The 21,560-nt window shown below is 39.2% G+C and overlaps 1 protein-coding gene across 2 annotated transcripts in view; it reads right to left on the bottom strand.

Moving 5' to 3' along the window:
• The window catches only part of EXOC4 (exocyst complex component 4), an 843,793-nt gene that overhangs the window by 166,911 nt on the left and 655,322 nt on the right, over positions 1–21,560 (bottom strand). For both annotated transcript variants that reach the window (XM_061198739.1, XM_061198740.1), the window contains one exon: positions 18,916–19,052. In XM_061198739.1, coding sequence (XP_061054722.1) covers positions 18,916–19,052 — 137 coding nt within the window. The remainder of the gene's footprint in view (positions 1–18,915; positions 19,053–21,560) is intronic.

Here is a 21,560-nt window from a genome sequence, read left to right as displayed (position 1 = left end):
ACTATTTGTACCTGTTCCCAGGAGGAAGAGGAAAATAGGTATACCTCTTGGAACAGGTGATAAGGCTGCTATGGGAAGAGTCCACCCTCTAGACACAGCTGAGTGAATTTCATTCAGAAAACATCTGCTGGTGTCGACTGGCTCTGATGTGCACTGCTTCCTCTCTGGAACAGTTGGGAAATCCAAGTGTGCCTGGTCCCTGGATACAGCTGGGGTGCTGAGTCTTTCATTAGGTAAACAACCAGGGGCAGGTGGGGCTAATTGGAGTCAACTGTTTGGTGGCAGCCTGGGCATGATGTTTACTTTCCCAGACTGAATCTTTCAGACACTTCAAAAACTAGGAGCCAAGCTAGATAAATAAACCCCGGACAAGGCTGGTCCAAATTAAGCTACTGTAGTCGATTTTCAACTGTGAACCACTGGACCTGTAGCTGGCCAAACAGCAGTGCAACGTCCAGCAACACCGTGATCATGACAATGACGGATGCAGAAATCAAAGCTGGTACTATGCTGCCAATTAAAACAAAACAAACACAAAAACAAAACTAAAAAATCTCTTAAGATAAGATGGAGCAGAATAAATAGGAAGAGCAAAGAAACATCAGGTTGTCTTTCACATCACACTCATCATAAAGAGAGCTTTATGATGCTATGTATTTCTACCTTGGAATCACAACTTAAGAAACATCTGATAACTCTGGAGATGGGTGATGGGAAACAGAAACAATTCAAGAGGACCCAGGGAAAAGGACTTGGAATTTCAGAGCTTACAGGAGGTAACCTTTGGGGATAATTTAATAACAACCTTTTAATAGAGAAGCTCTCATATGAAGGGTCATAATTGTTTGATATTTAAAAAACCAAGAAGAAAATAATTATAGCAGAGTGGACCAAGAATGTAAAATTTCTGAGAAATTTATTTCGTTTGATACTTGATCATTTTCTATTAATGAGTGTAAAAATCCATTAAGGCAGGACGTTGCTTAGTTTATTCACTTCTAGACTCTTAGCGCTAGAGTAACGATGGACTCCAGAAATGCTTAATAAATAATTATTGAATAAAGTAACAGACTGAATGAATGAATGACTGATATTACTGAAGCACAAAACATCAGGGATGTAACAGATGGCATAAAAATACTTTTTTGCCATCTTCTTAGGAAATATCAACAATATTATCAATGAATTAATTTAAAAGTAAATAATAACAAGGACAACACTTACAGCAGCAACAATAAATAACACTGGCTGAGACTTATTTAGTATTTACCACGAACTAGGCATTCTTCTAAGCACTTTACATGTACTAACTCCTTCAATCCTGATATCAACCCTGTGTGGTAGGCACTGTTATTATTCCCATTTGACAGATGATATACCAAGTTACAGAGATCAAGTAACTTGCCCATGTCTAGTGGCTGATGAGGGTAGAGCCTGAACTGAGCCTATAGTGACTGTTCTGGAGTCTGTGCTCCAATTATAATGTCTCTCTGAACTGTTTGAAACTTTGCTTGAGTTTCCCATTGCCTCTTTAGTTTCCACTGCCTCTTCTTTGGGCTTCAGAGCCAGACTTAGCTCCTCACGCACGTACAGCCATCTGCATACTCTGTGACCTGCATACTCTGTGTTCATACATAAATGGTATGAACCTTCCTGAACCGCTGTTTTCTCATTTGTAAGGTTGGGAGAATCTAACCTTCAGAAGTGCTGTGACTGACGAGATGAATCGATGACTATAAAGTCCCTTGCACAGTGACCATGTACTTTCCAGAGTGCGTATTTCCGTTCTAGTCCAGTTTGCTTTGCTTCAAACTGACTGCAGCTGGCTCCTCGCTGATCATGGTAGACTGAGTTAGGTGCGGGGAAATTAAGACTGGCTGTTGCTAGGGAATTCGTGGGACACCTGGTTGGGTGGGCAGCATCTGTATTTGGCAGGAAGGCAGTTGATGGGCACTAGAAAAAGTAAAGCTATTCACTTGATCAATAAACATGAGGGAAAGGCCTGAATGCAGATATCATGCTAAATGTTGGGACAATTATGTGGGAAAAGACATAGTAACTTCCTTCTAGAGCCCCAGAGTTGAGATCAGTAACACATACGAGAATCACTTTCGGGACATTTTTGAACTACTCTTGCCCAGGCCCAGGGCTCTGTGGGCCTAGTGTGGGAAGTCCAGGTTGTGTGTTTTAAGATCTCCCCAAATAACTCTGATGCGAGTCCACAGTTGAAAAACGGTGTTTGAGAGAGAAAGACATGTAAACCAACAACTGATCAAATAACACATAATAAAGAAATTTTAAATTGCAATACACTGGGATAAATATCAAAATAGTTACGGGTAATAAGTTACAGGAGCACATAATAAAAGCTCTCATTTGCTGAGTGCTCTCTACGAACCAGATACTGTACATATTTTATAAATGTTCTTTTGTATCTCTTCACTATTTAATAAAAATGAATGTATCAGTGGTAGGTGAACCCAGAGAGTGGGTTGGTTCAGTTTGGTTCATATAGCACAGTTTCAAGAGGCAAACCGGAAGACAGGCTGGCATGGAGCTTGCAGAGGGTTTCTCTGGCATACGCCCTTGGCTCTCCTGAGGTTCAAAGTTAGTTAGCTGGCAAAGACAGCAAGGCCAGCTCAACTAGACTCTCATTCATTCAGGATCCTGGTCTCTGTCTACACAGGAAACCCAAAGGGCTTCACAAGCCGTCACAGCCTACAGTGTCTAGTCTCTGCTCTTTGGCACAATGGGGCCGCTGAGAGCTTTTTAAGATACCACTCTGATGACAGACGAGGTAGGTCATCTTCCTTCCCAAGACCTATGATGGTGCTCCTGTACTTAATATGGGAAGTTTAAAAAAACAAAACAAAACTCTTTTCTGCTCATTCTCACCCAACTACATTGTCCCCCCCAGTCATTTTCATTTCTCAACCCCTCCCCCATGCATCATGTCCCTACTGCTTGCTCATCCTCTCTGGTCTGTCAAGAATTTCCTCCTTCACTCAATAAACATGCTGAGGGCCAACAAGGTGTCCAGCCCTGTGCCAGATCTGGTTTCTGCCATGGCTGATCACAAGTTTATCTCCACGTCGCTCTTCCTTCATGCCCTGGCATGAGTTCTCAGGCTTCTTTGGAGAAGTAGTAAAACGTGGACCCTGGGGATGGTTACAACTTCCCCTAATAAAAACATGTTTGTGTCTTATATCAACTGAGCCTCTAAGATTAGAAGATGTTTTATTTGTATTTTCTACCAGGCCCAACACAATGCAGGAAGGCAAAAAAAAAAAAAAAAAAAAAATTGATTAATGAACTGATGCTAAATTGGAACAGACAGAAACTTTAAAAAACTGTGATTTTCCATTGTCAAATGACTATTCTGGGACACATAAGCTGCTGCTTGTACCTCAGGACAAAGAGAACGACAAAGGGAGAGAAGCACTCAGCTTGGAAGTAGCAGACCAACAGACCAACTGCCTGATCACTAATGCAGAGCTCCAGAGAATTCACAGCTGAGTTCTCCTTTAAGCCCCAAGGGGTGTGACTAATTAAGAAAGACTTCTAGTCCGCACCTCACTTTTAGGAAACCTCTCTTTATCCAAAGCACGTAACATGACATCATTATATAGAACAGGCCTTCTCTCCAGAGTGAGGGGCTCAGAGAAAGGTGAGACGTTTCTGACCTTTCCTCAGATCTCCAGACTCCCAGTGGACACTCGAGTTCTCATGGTAAACTTGGAAAACATGCCAGCTCTCAGCAGAGGGCATTGTGAGCTTATGGACTGGATCCTTTCAGTAAAAGATATCTGCTGAGAAAGAATCAGATTGCAATGTTTTCCTGCTCCCTTCCTCCTTCCCCAGTGTTACATCATTTTGGATCATTTGAATTGTATATGGATTTCTATTTAAGTCAGCCATTTGCTGGCAGCAAAACTAGAACATTTCCTGTTTTTCCTGTCACTGTAATCAGGATTTGGCTGTCCAAATTAGGACTGCCCTAATTACTCCTCAGCAGGTGCCAATCTGGGGGAGGGCAACAAATGGGAAGAGAGGAAGTAAGGACACTTTGCATCTTCAGACTCATACAATGAGGAAACACTTTTCTTCCGAGCCTGGAAAACCTGATTAAGTAATAGGCAAAAGGCACCATGGGGTTATATGTTGTGTGCGTGCGTGCGTTGTTCTGTAACAACTACGTAAATGATTTTCTATTTAATTCCCTTCAAAGCTTCACAGAATTACTTTTCCCAACCCTGAGATAAATTCATCCAGGGCCTGTAATTCAGCAACTGTGGGAGACTACTACAGATAATACTCTGTATAAGGAATGATGTGATAGTGGGCACCTATAAGCGGACATCATTCCAGAGAATTTGGCCATGAGGGACACCAAAGTGGTATAGTCTCTTTGGGGAAGGATCATGATACTTGATGACCACAATATACCAAGAACCAAAAGCAATGGGTATTTTCCAAGAAAAAGTAGTATAATAGAGATAGGTGCATTGTTTGGACAAAATGGTGAAATATAAATGACAGAGAAATAACTCAATTCCTGTGAGAAGGACAGAGCATGGTGAACAGAACCATCCATGTTCCTGCCTAAAGCCAGTTACTACACTTGTTGCATTGCATCCCACCCTCAAACACAATTTCAGCAATTTGCTCTTTCTTTCCGACATCAATAATTTTCCCTTTCTCCTAAATAATTTTCTTCAAATATAAACATGCACTATTTCTATTTAAGCTAACACACAAAACAATTTTAAAAAAATTCTTCACGTGGCCTCAGTTCACCAGCTACTACCCCATTTCTCTGTTCCCCTTCGCAGCAAAACTCACTGTAAAAGTTCTGCCTACATTTACAAGTTCTCTACTCCCAGATTCTTTTTTTAAGCCCATATCAATCCAGGTTTCCTGCCTACTAGTCCATAGAAATAACTCTTGTGACAATCACAATGACCTCCACGTTGTTCAATTTATCATTCAATCAATGCTCAGTTCTAATGCTTGACTGAATAGCAGCATTGGGACCGGGGCTCCCTCCATCCCTTTACTTGGTTTCCAGGACTCCATAATCTCTTCATCTTCCTCCTACTTCACTGACTGTTGCTTTCCAGTCTCCTTTGCTGGTTTCTCCTCATCTTGCAAACTTCTTAAAGTCCATAGTCCTCTTCTCTGTCATATTTATATTCAATCCCGTAGAGATTTCATGCAGTCCATGGTTTTAAATACCATTTATATACACTCTTTATATGTTGATGGCTGCCAAATACGTATCTCCAGGGCAGACCTCTCTCCTTTTGATGCGTATATCCAACTACCTACCCCATATCTCCATGTGGATGTCTAAAAGACACTCCAAATTTAAATCCTGATCCATTGCCCCCAAACCTTCAGTGTCCTCCATCTCAATCGCTGACAACTCCAACTTTTCACCATTCAAATGAAAAATCCTGAGTCATTTTTGATACCGTTCTTTCTCTCACACTCTGTATCCAATCTGGCAGGAATTCTGTCGCCTGGCCCTTCCAAATACAGTTGATCCTTGAGCAACGTGGGGGTTAGGGGTGCAGACCCCCCTGCACAGTTGAAAATCCACAAACTGCTATCTCTGCCTCCAAAACAAAGGATTGATAAGTGACTCACCCAAGGGCAGGAAGCTGAAACAGTTTGGACAGAATCAGGAACCAAACCCTGGTTCTTTTGATTCCACATGTTCTTTCTTTTGTATTGCAGTAAATTGCTTTACAATGTTGAGTTAGCCTCTGCTGTACAACGAAGTGAATCAGCTACATGCATACCTATATCCTCTCCCTCTTGAATCTCCCTCCCCCGCCCCCATCTAGGTCATCACAGAGCACCGAGCTGAGCTCCCTGTGCTATGCAGCCGGTTCCCACTAGCTATCTGTTTTACACATGGTAGTGTATTTATGTCAAACTTAATCTCCCAATTCGTCCCACCCTCCCCTTCCCCCTGTGCCCACATGTCCGTTCTCTATGTCTACGTCTCTATTCCTGCCCTACAAATAGGTTCATCTGTACCATTTTTCTAGATTCCACAAATATGCGTTAATATACGATATTTGTCTTTCTCCTTCTGGATTCCACATGTTCTGATCTCTAATCAAACACAAACTTTTCCCCACACTTAGTTAATTTAAAGATGTGCAAAATGAAAATACAGGGCTTCCCTGGTGGCGCAGCGGTTAGGAATCCGCCTGCCAGTGCAGGGGACATGGTTTGAGCCCTAGTCTGGGAAGATCCCACATGCCGCGGAGCAACTAAGCCCATGTGCCACAACTACTGAGCCTGCGCTCTAGAGCTCATGAGCCTCAACTACTGAAACCCGCAAGCCTAGAGCCCATGCTCTGCAACAAGAGAAGCCACCGTGATCAGTGAACCGTGCGCTGCAACGAAGAGTAGCCTCTGCTCGCCGCAACTAGAGAAAGCCCGCGTGCAGCAACAAAGACCCAACTCAGCCAAAAATAAATAAATTAATTAATTAATTTTAAAAAAATGAAAATACAGGTACTATATTTATTGAAAAAAATCTGGGTATTAGTGGACCCATGAAGTTCAAAGCTGGGTTGCTCAACGGTCAACCATATATTCAGAATTCAATCAGTTCTCACCACCTGTGCTGATACCAACCAGTATGAGCTGTCTTCATTTCTCACCTGGATCACTACAACAGGCCTTCATCAGTCTCCCTGCTTCCATCCTTGTCCTCCCACAGCCTAGTCTCAATACTTATATTTTAAAATAAAAGTTAGATCATACTGCTTGTAAGCATAATTTCTGCAATGGCTCCTATTTCAGTGAGAGTAGAACTCAATATCCCTACAGTGGCCTACAAGGCCCTACATGGTCTGGCCTTCTGTTCCCTTTCAGACATCCTTCTAGTACCCTTCTTGCTCACTTTACCCCAAACACACTGGCTGCCCTGCTGGTCCTGAAAAGTGTCATGCAGAGTCTTGCCTTAGGGCCTTTGCCCTCTGCCAGGGCACTCTTTTCAGGTATCTTCTCTAACTCCCAAAACTCCTTGCAGTCTTTTCTCAAACCTCAACTTGACAGGGCTTCCTGGGGCACCCTATTGAAAATTGCAACCTCCTTCTCCTACACTCCAGAGTCTATTCACCCCACTCCATTTTTCCCTATAGTACTTAGTATCTTCTAAAATTCTTCGTAGGTTTATGTATTATATTTATTGTCTATCTCCTCTCTCCCATCTCCAAAAGAGTGTAAACCCCATGAAAGCAGTATTCTGTTTGGTTCATTGCTATATCTACAACCTCTGGTTTAAGTACTCAATAAACATTTGTTAAATGAATGAAATTCTGGAAGCCAAGTAAATGAATGTTTACTTGTTTTAGGATGGAGTAATTAACTGTGTCAAAAGTAACTGAGACGATATAATATTCTGACAGGTTTAATAAATTTAGGCAAGAACTTTGGGGCACAGAAATAATTCAAAGCATAGAATCACCGAACCACTGCTGATAAGCTTAGAGGTAACCTGGCAGATGGAAAAAAATGCCTGAGAGCAAATGCCCTGATGTTCATAAAAGAAAAGAAGATAAATTACAGAAATTGGGTGAGTTTAGAACTATAGGCAAAATTCTAGAAAAGACTATTAATGATGGTTTTTGAACAATTAGGAAGTGGTACTCACTAGGAGCCAGGAAGACCTCACAATGAACAAGTCATATGACTTTGTTTCTTTCCTAACTGGGTAACTCACTGACTTGAAAGAAGAAACCGTAGATTTGGCTCAAGGTCAAGAGACCCTGTTTCCAAGGGTAATTTGTAAGCTGCCTAAGACAAGAGTTCTTAACAAAGAGTTTGGCAGAGCAGGGAGCAGCGGGTCCTAAAAGTGAAGGGATGAGAGGATTCCAGAACAAATAACTACGTATTGTCCACTGCTGGCTTGTACATACCCAATTTGGGGAGACATAAGAAAGGGTTTGCAGCATTAAAATGATCAGAACTGGGAGAACACCAGTAAGAAATCTAAGTCTCTTATAGAGTGGATGATGAAATATAGGGTGTGGTCATAGATGGTAGTAAAGGTAATCTCTGCCATCATCGTCACTGTCATTATCAAAATAGCAGCTAATCATTTGGGAGGGGGGCTTAATATTTTGTTAAAACAGTTCTAAAAGGTTAACATTTTCAAAACAATCCTATGAGGGAAAAACTATTATTATCTTGTTTCACAGATGAGAAAACTAAGGCACAGAGAGGCTGAGTGACTGTTCAAGGTCATATAACTAACAGGTGAAAAAGCTGGTATTCAAATTTAGGCCCCAGAGACTGCTCTTGAACTACAGTCTGGATTTATTGCTAGAAAAACACACGAGATCTTGAGTTGAGTGTCCTGTGAGGAGCAGCTTCAGTGCACGTCTGAAGCTGAGGTGTCGGCTGAGCCATTTCACGAGGAACTCTGGTCTGAAGGGCTGGGGCAAGGCCTCTGCGTGGGGCCTGCTATGAGCAAGTGAAACAAACTAAGCACAAAGAGAAAAAAGGTGGATGGGCTAGGCCTGAAGTGAGATTGCCAGATTTATGTCCTTTCCATATGAAATGTGGATCCTCTAGCAACAGGAGTAATGGAAGATTTCCCTAAATCTGCCTTCAAGCTTTTCCTTGATTGATCTGTGTGAAGAGACAGGACCTTCAAGATGGCGGAGGAGTAAGACGTGGAGATCACCTTCTTCCCCACAAATACATCAAAAATACAGCTACATGTGGAACAACTCCTACAGAACACCTACTGAATGCTGGCAGAAGACCTCAGACTTCCCAAAAGCCGTGTGGCTGACAGGGTCTTGGTGCTCCAGCTGGCTGTCAGGCCTGAGCCTCTGAGATGGGAGAGCTGAGTTCAGGACACTGGACCACCAGAGACTTCCCAGGCCCATGTAATATCAATCGGCGAGAGCTCTCCCAGAGAACTCCGCCTGAACGCTAAGACCCAGCTCCACTCAATGACCGGCAAGCTCCAGTGCTGGACACTCCATGCCAAACAACTAGCAAGACAGGAGCACAACCCAACACATTAGCAGAAAGGCTGCCTAAAATCATAATAAGTTAACAGACACCCCAAAACACACCACTGGACGCGGTCCTGCCAACCAGAAAGACAAGATCCAGCCTCATCCATCAGAACACAGGCACCAGTCCCTTCCACCAGGAAGCCTACATAACCCATTGAATGAACCTTAGCCACTGGGGGCAGACACCAAAAACAACGGGAACTACGAACCTGCAGCCTGTGAAAAGGAGACCCCAAACACAGTAACTTAAGCAGAATGAGAAGACAGAGAAATACGCAGCAGATGAAGGAGCAAGGTAAAAACCCACCAGACCAAACAAATGAAGAGGAAATAGGCAGTCTACCTGAAAAAGAATTCAGAGTAATGACAGTAAAGATGATCCAAAATCTTGGAAACAGAATGGAGAAAATACAAGAAACGTTTCATAAGGACATAGAAGAACTAAAGAGCAAACAATGATGAACAACACGATAAATGAAATGAAAAATTCTCTAGAAGGAATCAATAGCAGAATAACTGAGGCAGAAGAATGGATAAGTGACCTGCAAGATAAAATAGTGGAAATAACTACCACAAAGCAGAATAAAGAAAAAAGAATGAAAAGAATTGAGGACAGTCTCAGAGACCTCTGGGACAACATTAAATGCACCAACATTTGAATTATGGGGTCCCAGAAGAAGAAGAGAAAAAGAAAGGGACTGAGAAAATATTTGAAGTGCTTATAGTTGAAAACTTCCCTAATATGGGAAAGGAAATAGGCAATCAAGTCCAAGAAGCGCAGAGAGTCCCACACAGGATAAATCCAAAGAGTAACACACCAAGACACATATTAATCAAACTATCAAAAATTAAGTACAAAGAAAAAATATTAAAAGCAGCAAGGGAAAAGCAACAAACAACATACAAGGGAATCCCCATAAGGTTAACAGCTGGTCTTTCAGCAGAAACTCTGCAAGCCAGAAGGGAGTGGCAGGACATATTTAAAGTGATAAAAGGGAAAAACCTACAACCAAGATCTCTACCCAGCAAGGATCTCATTCAGATTCGACAGAGAAATTAAAACCTTTATAAACAAGCAAAAGCTAAGAGAATTCAGCACCACCAAACTTCTCTAGGCAGGAAACACAAGAGAAGGAAAAGACCTACAATAACAAACCCAAAATGATTAAGAAAATGGTAATAGGAACATACATATCGATAATTACCTTAAATGTAAATGGATTAAATGCTCCCACCAGAAGACATAGACTGGTTGAATGGATACAAAAATAAGACCCATATATATGCGGTCTACAAGAGACCCACTTCAGACCTAGGGACACATACAGACTGAAAGTGAGGGGATGGAAAAAGATATTCCATGCAAATGGAAATCAAAAGAAAGCTGGAGTAGCAATTCTCATATCAGACAAAATAGACTTGAAAATAAAGACTATTACAAAAGACCAAGAAGGACACTACATAATGATCAAGGGATCAATCCAAGAAGATATAACAATTGTAAATATTTATGCACCCAACATAGGAGCACCTCAATACATAAGGCAAATGCTAACAGCCATAAAGGGGGAAATCAACAGTAACACAATCATAGTAGGGGACTTTAACACCCCACTTTCACCAATGGACAGATCATCCAAAATGAAAATAAATAAGGAAACACAAGCTTTAAATGACACATTAAATAAGGTGGATTTAGTTGATATTTATAGGACATTCCATCCAAAAACAACAGAATACACTTTCTTCTCAAGTGCTCATGGAACATCTTCCAGGATAGATCATATCTTGGGTCACAAATCAAGCCTTGGTAAATTTAAGAAAACTGATATCATATCAAGTATCTTTTCCGACCACAACGCTATGAGACTAGATATCAATTACAGGAAAAAACTGTAAAAAATACAAACACATGGAGGCTAAACAATACACTACTAAATAACCAAGTTACCACTGAAGAAATCAAAGTGGATATCAAAAAAGTGCCTAGAAACAAATGACAATGAAAACACGACAACCCAAAACCTATGGGATGCAGCAAAAGCAGGTCTAAGAGGGAAGTTTATAGCAATACAATCCTACCTCAAGAAACAAGTAAAATCTAAAATAAACAACCTAACTTGTAGGCATAGAGGGAACTTTCCTCAACATAATAAAGGCCATATATGACAAACCCACAGCCAACATCGTCCTCAATGGTGAAAAACTGAAACCATTTCCACTAAGATCAGGAACAAGACAAGGTTGCCCACTCCCACCACTATTATTCAACATAGTTTTGGAAGTTTTAGCCACAGCAATCAGAGAAGAAAAAGAAATAAAAGGAATCCAAATCAGAAAAGAAGAAGTAAAGCTGTCACTGTTTGCAGATGACATGACACTATACATAGAGAATCCTAAAGATGCTACCAGAAAACTACTAGAGCTAATCAATGAATTCGGTAAAGTAGCAGGATACAAAATTAATGCACAGAAATCTCTTGCATTCCTATATACTAATGATGAAAAATCTGAAAGAGAAATTAAGGAAACACTCCCATTTACCACTGCAACAAAAAGAATAAAATACCTAGGAATAAACATACCTAAGGAGGCAAAAAGACCTTTATGCAGAAAACTATAAGACACTGATGAGAGAAATTAAAGATGATACAAACAGATGGAGAGATATACCATGTTCTTGGATTGGAAGAATCAACATTGTGAAAATGACTATACTACCCAAAGCAATCTACAGATTCAGTGCAATCCCTATCAAACTACCAATGGCATTTTTCACAGAACTAGAACAAAAAATTTCACAATTTGTATGGAAACACAAAAGACCCCGAATAGCTAAAGCAATCTGGAGAAAGAAAAACGGAGCTGGAGGAATCAGGCTCCCAGATTTCAGACTATACTACAAAGCTACAGTAATCAAGACAGGATGGTACTGGCACAAAAACAGAAATATAGATCAATGGAACAGGATAGAAAGCCCAGAGATAAACCCACACACGTATGGTCACCTTATCTTTGATAAAGGAGGCAAGAATATACAATGGAGAAAAGACAGCCTCTTCAATAAGTGGTGCTGGGAAAACTGGACAGCTTCATGTAAAAGAATGAAATTAGAACAGTCCCTAACAGCTTTCACAGAAATACACTCAAAATGGATTAAAGACCTAAGTGTAAGGCCAGACCCTATAAAACTCTTACAGGAAAACATAGCAGAACACTCTATGATATAAATCACAGCAAGATCCTTTTTGACCCACCTCCTAGAGAAATGGAAATAAAAACAAAAATAAACAAATGGGACCTAATGAAACTCAAAAGCTTTTGCACAGCAAAGGAAACCAGAAACAAGACCAAAAGACAACCCTCAGAATGGGAGAAAATATTTGCCAATGAAGCAACTGACAATGGATTAATCTCCAAAATATACAAGCAGCTCATGCAGCTCAATAAGAAAAAAACAAACAACCCAATCCAAAACTGGGCAGAAGACCTAAGCAGACATTTCTCCAAAGAAGATATACAGATTGCCAACAAACACATGAAAGGATGCTCAACATCACTAATCATTAGAGAAATGCAAATCAAAACCACAATGAGGTATCACCTCACACCAGTCTGGATGGGCATCATCAAAAAATCTACAAACAATAAATGCTAGAGAGGGTGTGGAGAAAAGGGAACTCTCCTACACTGTTGGTGGGAATGTAAATCGACACAGCCACTATGGAGAACAGTATGGAGGTTCCTTAAAAAACTAAAAATAGAACTACCATATGAGCCACCAATCCCACTACTGGGCATATACCCTCAGAACACCATAACTCAAAAAGAGACATGTATCACAATGTTCATTGCAGTACTATTTACAAGAGCCAGGACATGGAAGCAACCTAAGTGTCCACAGACAGATGAATGGATAAAGAAAATGTGGTACATATATACAATGGAATATTACTCCGCCATAAAAAGGAATGAAATTGAGTCATTTGTTGAGACGTGGATGGACCTAGAGACCGTCATACAGAGTGAAGTAAGTCAGAAAGAGAAAAACAAATATCGTATATTAATGCATGTATGTGGAACCTAGAAAAATGGTACAGATGAACTGGTTTGCAGGGCAGAAGTTGAGACACAGATGTAGAGAACAAACATATGGACACCAAGGGGGGAAAACTGCGGTGGGGTGGGGATGGTGGTGTGCTGAATTGGGCGATTGGGATTGACATGTATACACTGATGTGTATAAAATTGATGACTAATAAGAACCTGCAGTATAAAAAAACAAAGAAACAAAAAACTAATATTAAACTTTCTTTGGGTTATTTGTATGGAAATATGTTAATATAAATGTTTCAGACATTACATGAAATTTCTAAAAATCTTATATGTTCTGGTATAATGTTACAAGTCATAATTCTACTTATTACTTTAAAATGTATATCTCAGAAATAAATAAATTTTCTTGTCAATTGCATTATTATGAACTTTCATCAAATCTTTAACCATGGTCATTTTTAAGTCTTTTTTCATTTACAGACAGTTCTGGGTGTACTCTGATAGTTTTGCAAAAATGTTCCTATAAAAGGGTTTCATCTTCAAGGTATTCATGGAAAAGACTGACAAGTACAGGTTTCTGGTAACTGACTATACTGCTGAACTGAATGAATAAGCATTTTCAGAACTCTAATGGAAAACTGATGAATTCATCAAAGTGCTAACAAAAGATCAAGATGAAAAAAAATTAATTACATGTGACCGAGTGAACTGATGAGGATGATTATAATTTTTGTGACTTTCTGCTTGAATAAAAAAAAAATCCCACAAGGACTCAGAGGCAAAAAATATACAAATCAATTTTCACTGCAAAGTAAAGGACACGTTACAGTGGAGGATTTTTGGACTGAATGTCAATATTATGACATAGTATCAGTGTGTTTCGTGTTTGGTAATTGCAATCATTTTTGCTTTTGTTGTGGTCATCCATTTACAATGCTTGGTGTCAGTTTATTTACTTCTTGTAAAAATAAAATACTGTGTGTGTGTGTGTGTGTGTGTGTGTGTGTGTGTGTGGGAAAAAAAAAAAAAGAGACATGTATCACAATGTTCATTGCAGTACTATTTACAATAGCCAGGACATGGAAGCAACCTAAGTGTCCATAGACAGATGAATGGATAAAGAAGATGTGGCACATATATACAATGGAATATTACTCAGCCATAGAAAGAAATGAAATTGAGTTATTTATAGTGAGGTGGATGGATCTAGAGTCTGTCATACAGAATGAAGTCAGAAAGAGAAAAACAAATACCATATGGTAACATATATATATGGAATCTTAAAAAAAAAAGTGGTTCTGAAGAACCTAGGGGCAGGACAGGAATAAAGATGCAGACGTAGAGAGTGGACTTGACACGGGGAGGGGGAAGGGTAAGCTGGGATGAAGTGAGAGAGTGGCATTGATATATATACACTACCAAATGTAAAACAGATAGTTAGTGGGAAGCAGCCGCATAGCACAGGGAGATCAGCTCTGTGATTTGTGACCACCTAGAGGGGTGGGATAGGGAGGGTGGGATAGGGAGGGTGGGAGGGAGACGCAAGAGGGAGGAGATATGTATACATATAGCTGATTCACTTTGTTATAAGGCAGCAACTAACACAACAATGTAAAGCGATTATACTCCAACAAAGATGTTAAAAAATATATTAAAAGTTATGGAGTGGGAAAAAAAAAAGAAAAACATATGAACCCCTGAAATACTGAGTAATATATGGTCATAAATCTCCAAGGAAGTCTCAAGAGGTATGCCCCCAAAAACTCTCAACTTAGCCCTGTCCTGTTGAACATTTTTTAAAATGACATACACAAAGAAACTAAAAGATTGCTAATAAAATCAAGAATGACATGGAATTTGGAGGAATAGCTATGATTTTTTTTTTTTTTAATTTATTTATTTATTTATTTATTTTTGGCTGTGTTGGGTCTTTGTTTCTGTGCTAGGGCTTTCTCTAGTTGCGGCGAGTGGGGGCCACTCTTCATCGCGGTGCGCGGGCCTCTCACTGTCGTGGCCTTTCTTGTTGCGGAGCACAGGCTCCAGACGCGCAGGCTCAGTAGTTGTGGCTCACGGGCCTAGTTGCTCCGCGGCATGTGGGATCTTCCCAGACCAGGGCTCGAACCTGTGTCCCCTGCATTGGCAGGCAGATTCTCAACCACTGCGCCACTAGGGAAGCCCTAGCTATGATTTTTTGATGACAAAATGAGGATTCAAAAATATCTCAATAAACTGAAATGATGAGCTAAAAATAACATTAAATTTAATGGCTACATGTGAGATCTTGAATTTAAGTTAAAAAAAAAATCCCTACAAATATAGCTTAGAAAAGATAAGGTTAATTTCAGCTACTGTTTCTTCTTATATTTCCTTATTCCCTACAGCCAACCAGTGGCCATGTCCCACAAATTTACCCCCTTAATTTAAGTTTCTTGGTCTGCCCCTTCCCCTCCGTTTCCCCCGCCTCTCCTCTAATTCAGGCACTCTCTTCCTCTCTCCCCTCCACCTACACACTCTTGCCTTTCCAATCCATCTTACACAAAGCTCAGAAGAATCTCCCTAAAGCACAGGTCTTCCCTGGCATTGCCTGTTTACTGACCTTCAGTGGTTCCCACTACCGAACTTTAAAAGGTCACGTTCCTTGAGCCTGGCATTCAAGAGCCTCCATTTTGGCTTAGCCATCTTTTCCAAAACCCAAACATTCATCACTTGCTCATCCTTTTCCTGCTCTTCCCCACCTCCTTGACATTGTTCTGGTTCCTTCACTCCTTTAGCTCCTTCAGTTTAAATCCTGTCTAAATCCTCCTCATTCTTCACAAACCCTAGGTTTGTAACCTTCACCAAACCTCTCTTGTCCTCTTTAAGTAATTTCTTCCTCCTAGAGCATGTCATCATTACCTATCTTACCATATTTTCTGTCATAAATTGATGCTGTGGATACACGTCTGATTTCTTTGTCCCCTATTTTCCTTTCTATCCTCAACCAAGGACGTAAGCTCATTAAAGGTATAATCTGTAACTGATGGACTTCTTTATTCCTACACACTCACATGCAATGATGTGTGTCTGGCATTGGGTCCTGCACAAAGAAGGCAGTGGTTTTGCTGAAGAACAAGAGCACACTTGGAACACTGGTCTCTGAGTGGAGTACTCCTTTTTTAAGATAGATACTACCAGACTAATGGCAACAGAGAAAGAAGAGTGGGATGGTTTGCAGACCCAGGACATATCAGAAACCAAGGATGTTCTGTCTAGGGGAAAAGAAAAACAAAACAAAACTACTAAATGGACCATGATAGCCATCTTCACATATTTGAAGGGTTTTCATGTGTAAGGATGAAACTGATTTGGAATCACTACAGAAATAAGAACTATGTCCAATCTGAATATCGTTTCAAAACAAGAAGCGTTCAATGGTGACCACTCTGCTTTGTGGATTTAGTACGCTTCCTATCGCTTAACTTGTTGTGAGGCAGGATCATAAATGAGGAAAAGGTCACCTACAATAAATAAGGTGCCAAGCTATACAAACTTTTAAAAAGATTTCTTTCAAAATAACAAGAACAACAATAATATATAAATGACCATCAGTGGGACTTAGAGTCTATTGTCAATTTTGCCATATCTTGGGCAGGTTAGGTAACATCTCCATTATAATTAATAGTCACTGGCATTATTATTTGTTAGAAATTATGGGTTGCCCTTAATGAAATATAAGAAAAAGAAGACATGCCTTGCTTTAAAAAAAAAAAAAAAAAAAAAAAAAAAAAGCTTAAAATTCGATGCAGCTTAAAGCAAAAGTAAATTTTTAAAGTATGTTATTTGACTGTCATTTGGTAGATGTGACATTGGTACAACCATTTTGGTGTTAACTCTGTGGCCCAGAAATTCCACTCTTAGACAACTAACACAAGGGCAATGACTTTTAAAATTTTCATTTGTGTATCTCTTAAAGGAATTTTGAAAAACTATATTCTCTTCCCCACATTTTAAAATTGAAATTTAGTTTTTTTTTTTTTAGCATGAGTTTAATGGTTACAAAATATATTAAATTTTGGCACATTATAAATATTGACTCTTTAAATCACTATTTTAAGTGTAACCAATAGAATCTCAATACCGTAGGGATTTGAAATCTACCATAATACATTTAAAATATACAAAAATAAGTTCTTTTTTAATGGTTAGATATTTTTCATTTTTCTCTTTGAGTTATTATTTCTATTTCATTTCCTCACCAAGTTTTATCCTAATGGAATATATCTTTGTGCTTAAAAGTACTTTACCATTACTCTATTTGTAGTTTTCTGTAAAAAAAAATTATTTGTACAAATTAAAATCTAAAAAATTTAAATTAAAATTTTCTTTACCAAAAGACTAAATGTTAACATATTTTTTGTTTGAAGTGCCATTAGAATTATCATTCGGTACACAACTGCGTATAGCACACTTGTTGATTATATGTATGATTTTAACCTAAAAGTATTATCATTCTTGATGAATAATTATTGAACAAAAAAAGTAAAATATTATAGGGAGTGCATCTCTCTGGGTTTCTTTTCTTTATTTGGTTCTTGTAACTGTGGATAAATATTACTTATTGCAGGAGTGAAGGAGGTTAAGCATTAATTTATGTTATATTCCTTGGCCAGATTAATCTTCCCTGAACACTGCTTCCTGGTTTACTTATAATGGCTCCTTATCATCTACTAGTCAACATCTAAATTTCCAAGTCTTATTTTTTAAGATCCTTTGTTATATGGTCTTACTTTTCCTATTCAACATTACTTCCTACTACCTTCTCCTAGGAACTCTGTTCCATTCAAACCTCCTCCTCCTTAACTCTCCCTCTGAATATCAGGCAACTATGTTTGTCCTCTTCATCCCTGCAATGCCCCTGTTTATTCTTTCCACCTCCCTAAATCTCACCCATCTTTCTAAGGTCCAGAACCTAACTCACGTTCTGTGAGATCTTTCCTGACTCCAATCAGCCTGTCACTCTTTTTCGTGTTTTATTCCTTTTGCTCTTATAGTCTGTATTGTACAAGTAGTACCTGATGATATACTATACTGTACCCATCTATCCTTAATTATACATCACATAAAATTTAGTATTTTATTATACATTTTTTTCTTCTCTAATTGTTTCATGTCTTGTCAACCAGACCATAATTTGTTCCTATTATTACCTTTTTACAAGAAGTGCTATGATCTTTTCCACAAGCTCAAAGAGATTTGTGAACTCAGAGAAAAGAAATCAGAGGGAAAACTAAAGGTTTTCAAGTTCGTAACTATGATTTTTCATTTCCACTGATGCTAAACAGGGTAACCATCCTTTCATGACAGTAGGAAGGCTATAGGTCAAACATCAGGAAGAATATGTTTGGACAGACTAAAAATAAATCATATTATAGATTATTAAGGGTTACTAAGAGTTCAAAATTGCTTTACTTTAAAGATCTTTTAGAATCACAAGAGGGGCTAATCAAGATCCAGAATTTCCTTGAGGAAGACACATCTTATGATTCTAGACTTTCATAAAAATCAAGGCTGATACTTCATCTAAGCCACCCAAAGGCAGTCCTAAGTGGCTTTGTCCCTTTGTACCTTCCATTCCCTCTGCTGGTATGACTATACACGTGTCTAGGAGACTATTTCTTTGGTACATGTTCTCATCAGGCCTCTTGACAAACTCAAGGATGGTCCTTTTCTATAATGATGGAAAGTTAGGCTATGAAGGCAGTATCAGCCACCACCCCAAAGGTCAAGTTCTAAATTGACGTTGCTTAGCTTCCAACAGAAGCTCTACCTGTAGGCTGCAGTGCAGGTGTCCTTGTACTCCTGTAGCTTCACACACACCATGTTGAGGAACTGATCCGAATAGGCACTCAAGTCGTGCATCAGGTTCATGAGGTCTTGCACTGTCTTCTCCACAATGATTGTGCTCTGGAAACGAACACAGAGAGGACACAGAAACTCATGAGTGTTTTGACTCAAATAATGTTTACGACAAGGAAGGACCACTAAAAGGATGTGATCACTTAAGACACTTGAGCTTTCCTAGAAGGATGTGACATTTAAAAATACTCAACAACAAAATAAGTATCTTACATAGTGCTGATCTTCCAAAGACCTGAGAAAGTGTTTTTTATGGAAGGACACAGGACAGGGAATTTCATATTGATTTCATAGAATTCTTGGCATCTACAAGATATCTCTGCGGCTTTTAAGAAAGAAAATGCATATTCAGTTGGAGCCTGATTTATCACCCCCAGGGTTCTACTTTGAGATTAGGGACTCATGACAGGCAGCATAAAGAAAAAGCTTTCTAGGATTTGTTTTTTAAAGTTTCAAAACCATCAATCTATTAAGAATAACAACTAACATTTGTATTGTGCCTTACAGCTTGTAGAATGTTTTCACATATACAACATATGTTACCTCACTTGAAACTCACAGAATAATGATAATCATGAACACTTATTAGATTCTTACAAGTGCGAAGCTGAGCTAGGCACTCTACGTGCTTTATGTCATTTAATCCTCTCAACGCACCTACCTATCGGCTGAATCCCTTAATCATCCCCAGTGTAAAGAGGAGGAAACAGGCTTAGAAAAAGAAACAAACAAAGCAAGGGCTCCAGACTTTGCTCTTTTAACTATACCCTTCTGCCTCAAACTTTTTCTCATGAGATCACAGTATCTCCTGTTGTTTCTGTCACTGTAGAAGCAGTGTCCAAAGAGACTCAGACATGTTTTTAAACTGAATTAAAGGAATATCCAAGGGAAAAAATAAGCCCATCTTAGACACTGATAGTACTGTGCAGCAAATCGGTGTTATATCTGAAAAGAGGCATATTCAATAAATTCTAAATCTTTGGTTAAGAAAAGACAGAGTTGTTTAAACCATTAGTTCATGCCTCTTTTGAGAGAAGCACAATTATACTGGAGTAAATATTAATCACATGCTTAGAAGCTTGGAATCCTTTGGTCAATAACTGGTTTGATGAATATGTATTTATTTATATAGAATTCCATAAGCAATGTAGACTTAGCCATAAAAGTAAACATTAAAAATTTTTTTTCCAGCCTGACACTAACCTTTGAAATAATCAAAGGCATTTTATTATGCTTAAATACAGACTATGGGCTACAGGGTTTGGGTTAGCTTTTTTTTTTCTTCTTCTAAAAATAAAAAGAATGGATAAACGTGTACAGCTTTTCTCAACACAACGGAGGATCAGTTTGAGTTATGAGCTTACATATGCATGCTTATTCAGGACTATTTGGTTCTAGAGGTTTCTTCTTTCCTTCTCCTCTCCCCACACTCCAAGTAAAATAATCAGAAGGTGAAAAGGAAGGAGCAGTTATACCGTGTAAGGCAACTTCATAGGAAACCAAATTACAGTCTCTATAGAATTCCCACAAGTTCAACTTCCTTTTCTGTATTGATTTTAAGATTAAAGCACTGCAGCTTCACCCTGATCCATAATCCTGTTCCTCTGTGTTTGTGTGAGTGACAGGAATTGATTCTGCTTAGCTACATGTCCCCATGCTGCTAAGAAGAATCAAAAATCCTCATCCTGATTAAGAACACAGGATATCCTACAACACGTGGACAGCAATTAATAAAGGAGAGGAGAGTGCAGCCATCCTAACAAAAGCCGTTTGAAATCTGACAAACACTGCAGGGAAGATGAGCACAAGGAAATTGCTCAGATTATTGAAAGAAAGGGCCTGGTTCTATTCCCAATTATGCTACTGATAAGCAACTCTGGGGCAGTTTTGGGTAGCCCCTTCCTTTCTGATGGCTCCATCTAGCCTTCTGGTAACCAAGGATAATTTGATGGCTCCTCTACTCTACTGGCCCTCATCGCTCAATCAGTGCCTTGGTGCTTGCAGACTTGGGGAATACTGTGTAACTGTTCCAGGTCATCTTAGGTGTGTTTGTTCTTCCTGATTAGATTATCAACTTCTCAAAAGTGAGACGGGTCTTCTTATTTTCTAAAACCTTCCCATCCTTCCCTTCCTTTGCTTGTTTTATAATTTCTAAGGATCTTTAGGACAATACTACTAATCAAAGAAACAGAACTAATAATGTCAACACATATAAATGATGTGAGGGATGTCATATATGTGAGGGATGCTAGATACAGGCATCTTTGCATTTGGAAGTCTCTTTGGGTGGTTCAGTGTGGTCTGTATTTATGCCCGTGTTTTTGGGTGATGAGAACTGTGCTGATGACAGTCGGAGAGGAAGGGGAGATTGTAGGCACAGAGGAATATCCCCTGGAGATAAAGATTTTGGGGGTAAACAGGAAGTACCTGCAGGGAATGATTAGCCTATGTGATGCTATATGATTATATACAATTTTATAGCTATTTGGTTGGTTTACCTTGTCATGGTAGCACTCTGGATAATCAATCACTACATTCTCTTCAAGGAAAATGACA

The sequence above is a fragment of the Eubalaena glacialis genome, chromosome 8, assembly GCF_028564815.1.
Source record: "Eubalaena glacialis isolate mEubGla1 chromosome 8, mEubGla1.1.hap2.+ XY, whole genome shotgun sequence".
Classification (NCBI taxonomy): Eukaryota; Metazoa; Chordata; class Mammalia; order Artiodactyla; family Balaenidae; genus Eubalaena; species Eubalaena glacialis.
Note: the sequence above shows the minus strand (reverse complement) of the source record. Positions and strands in the feature narration are given on the sequence as shown.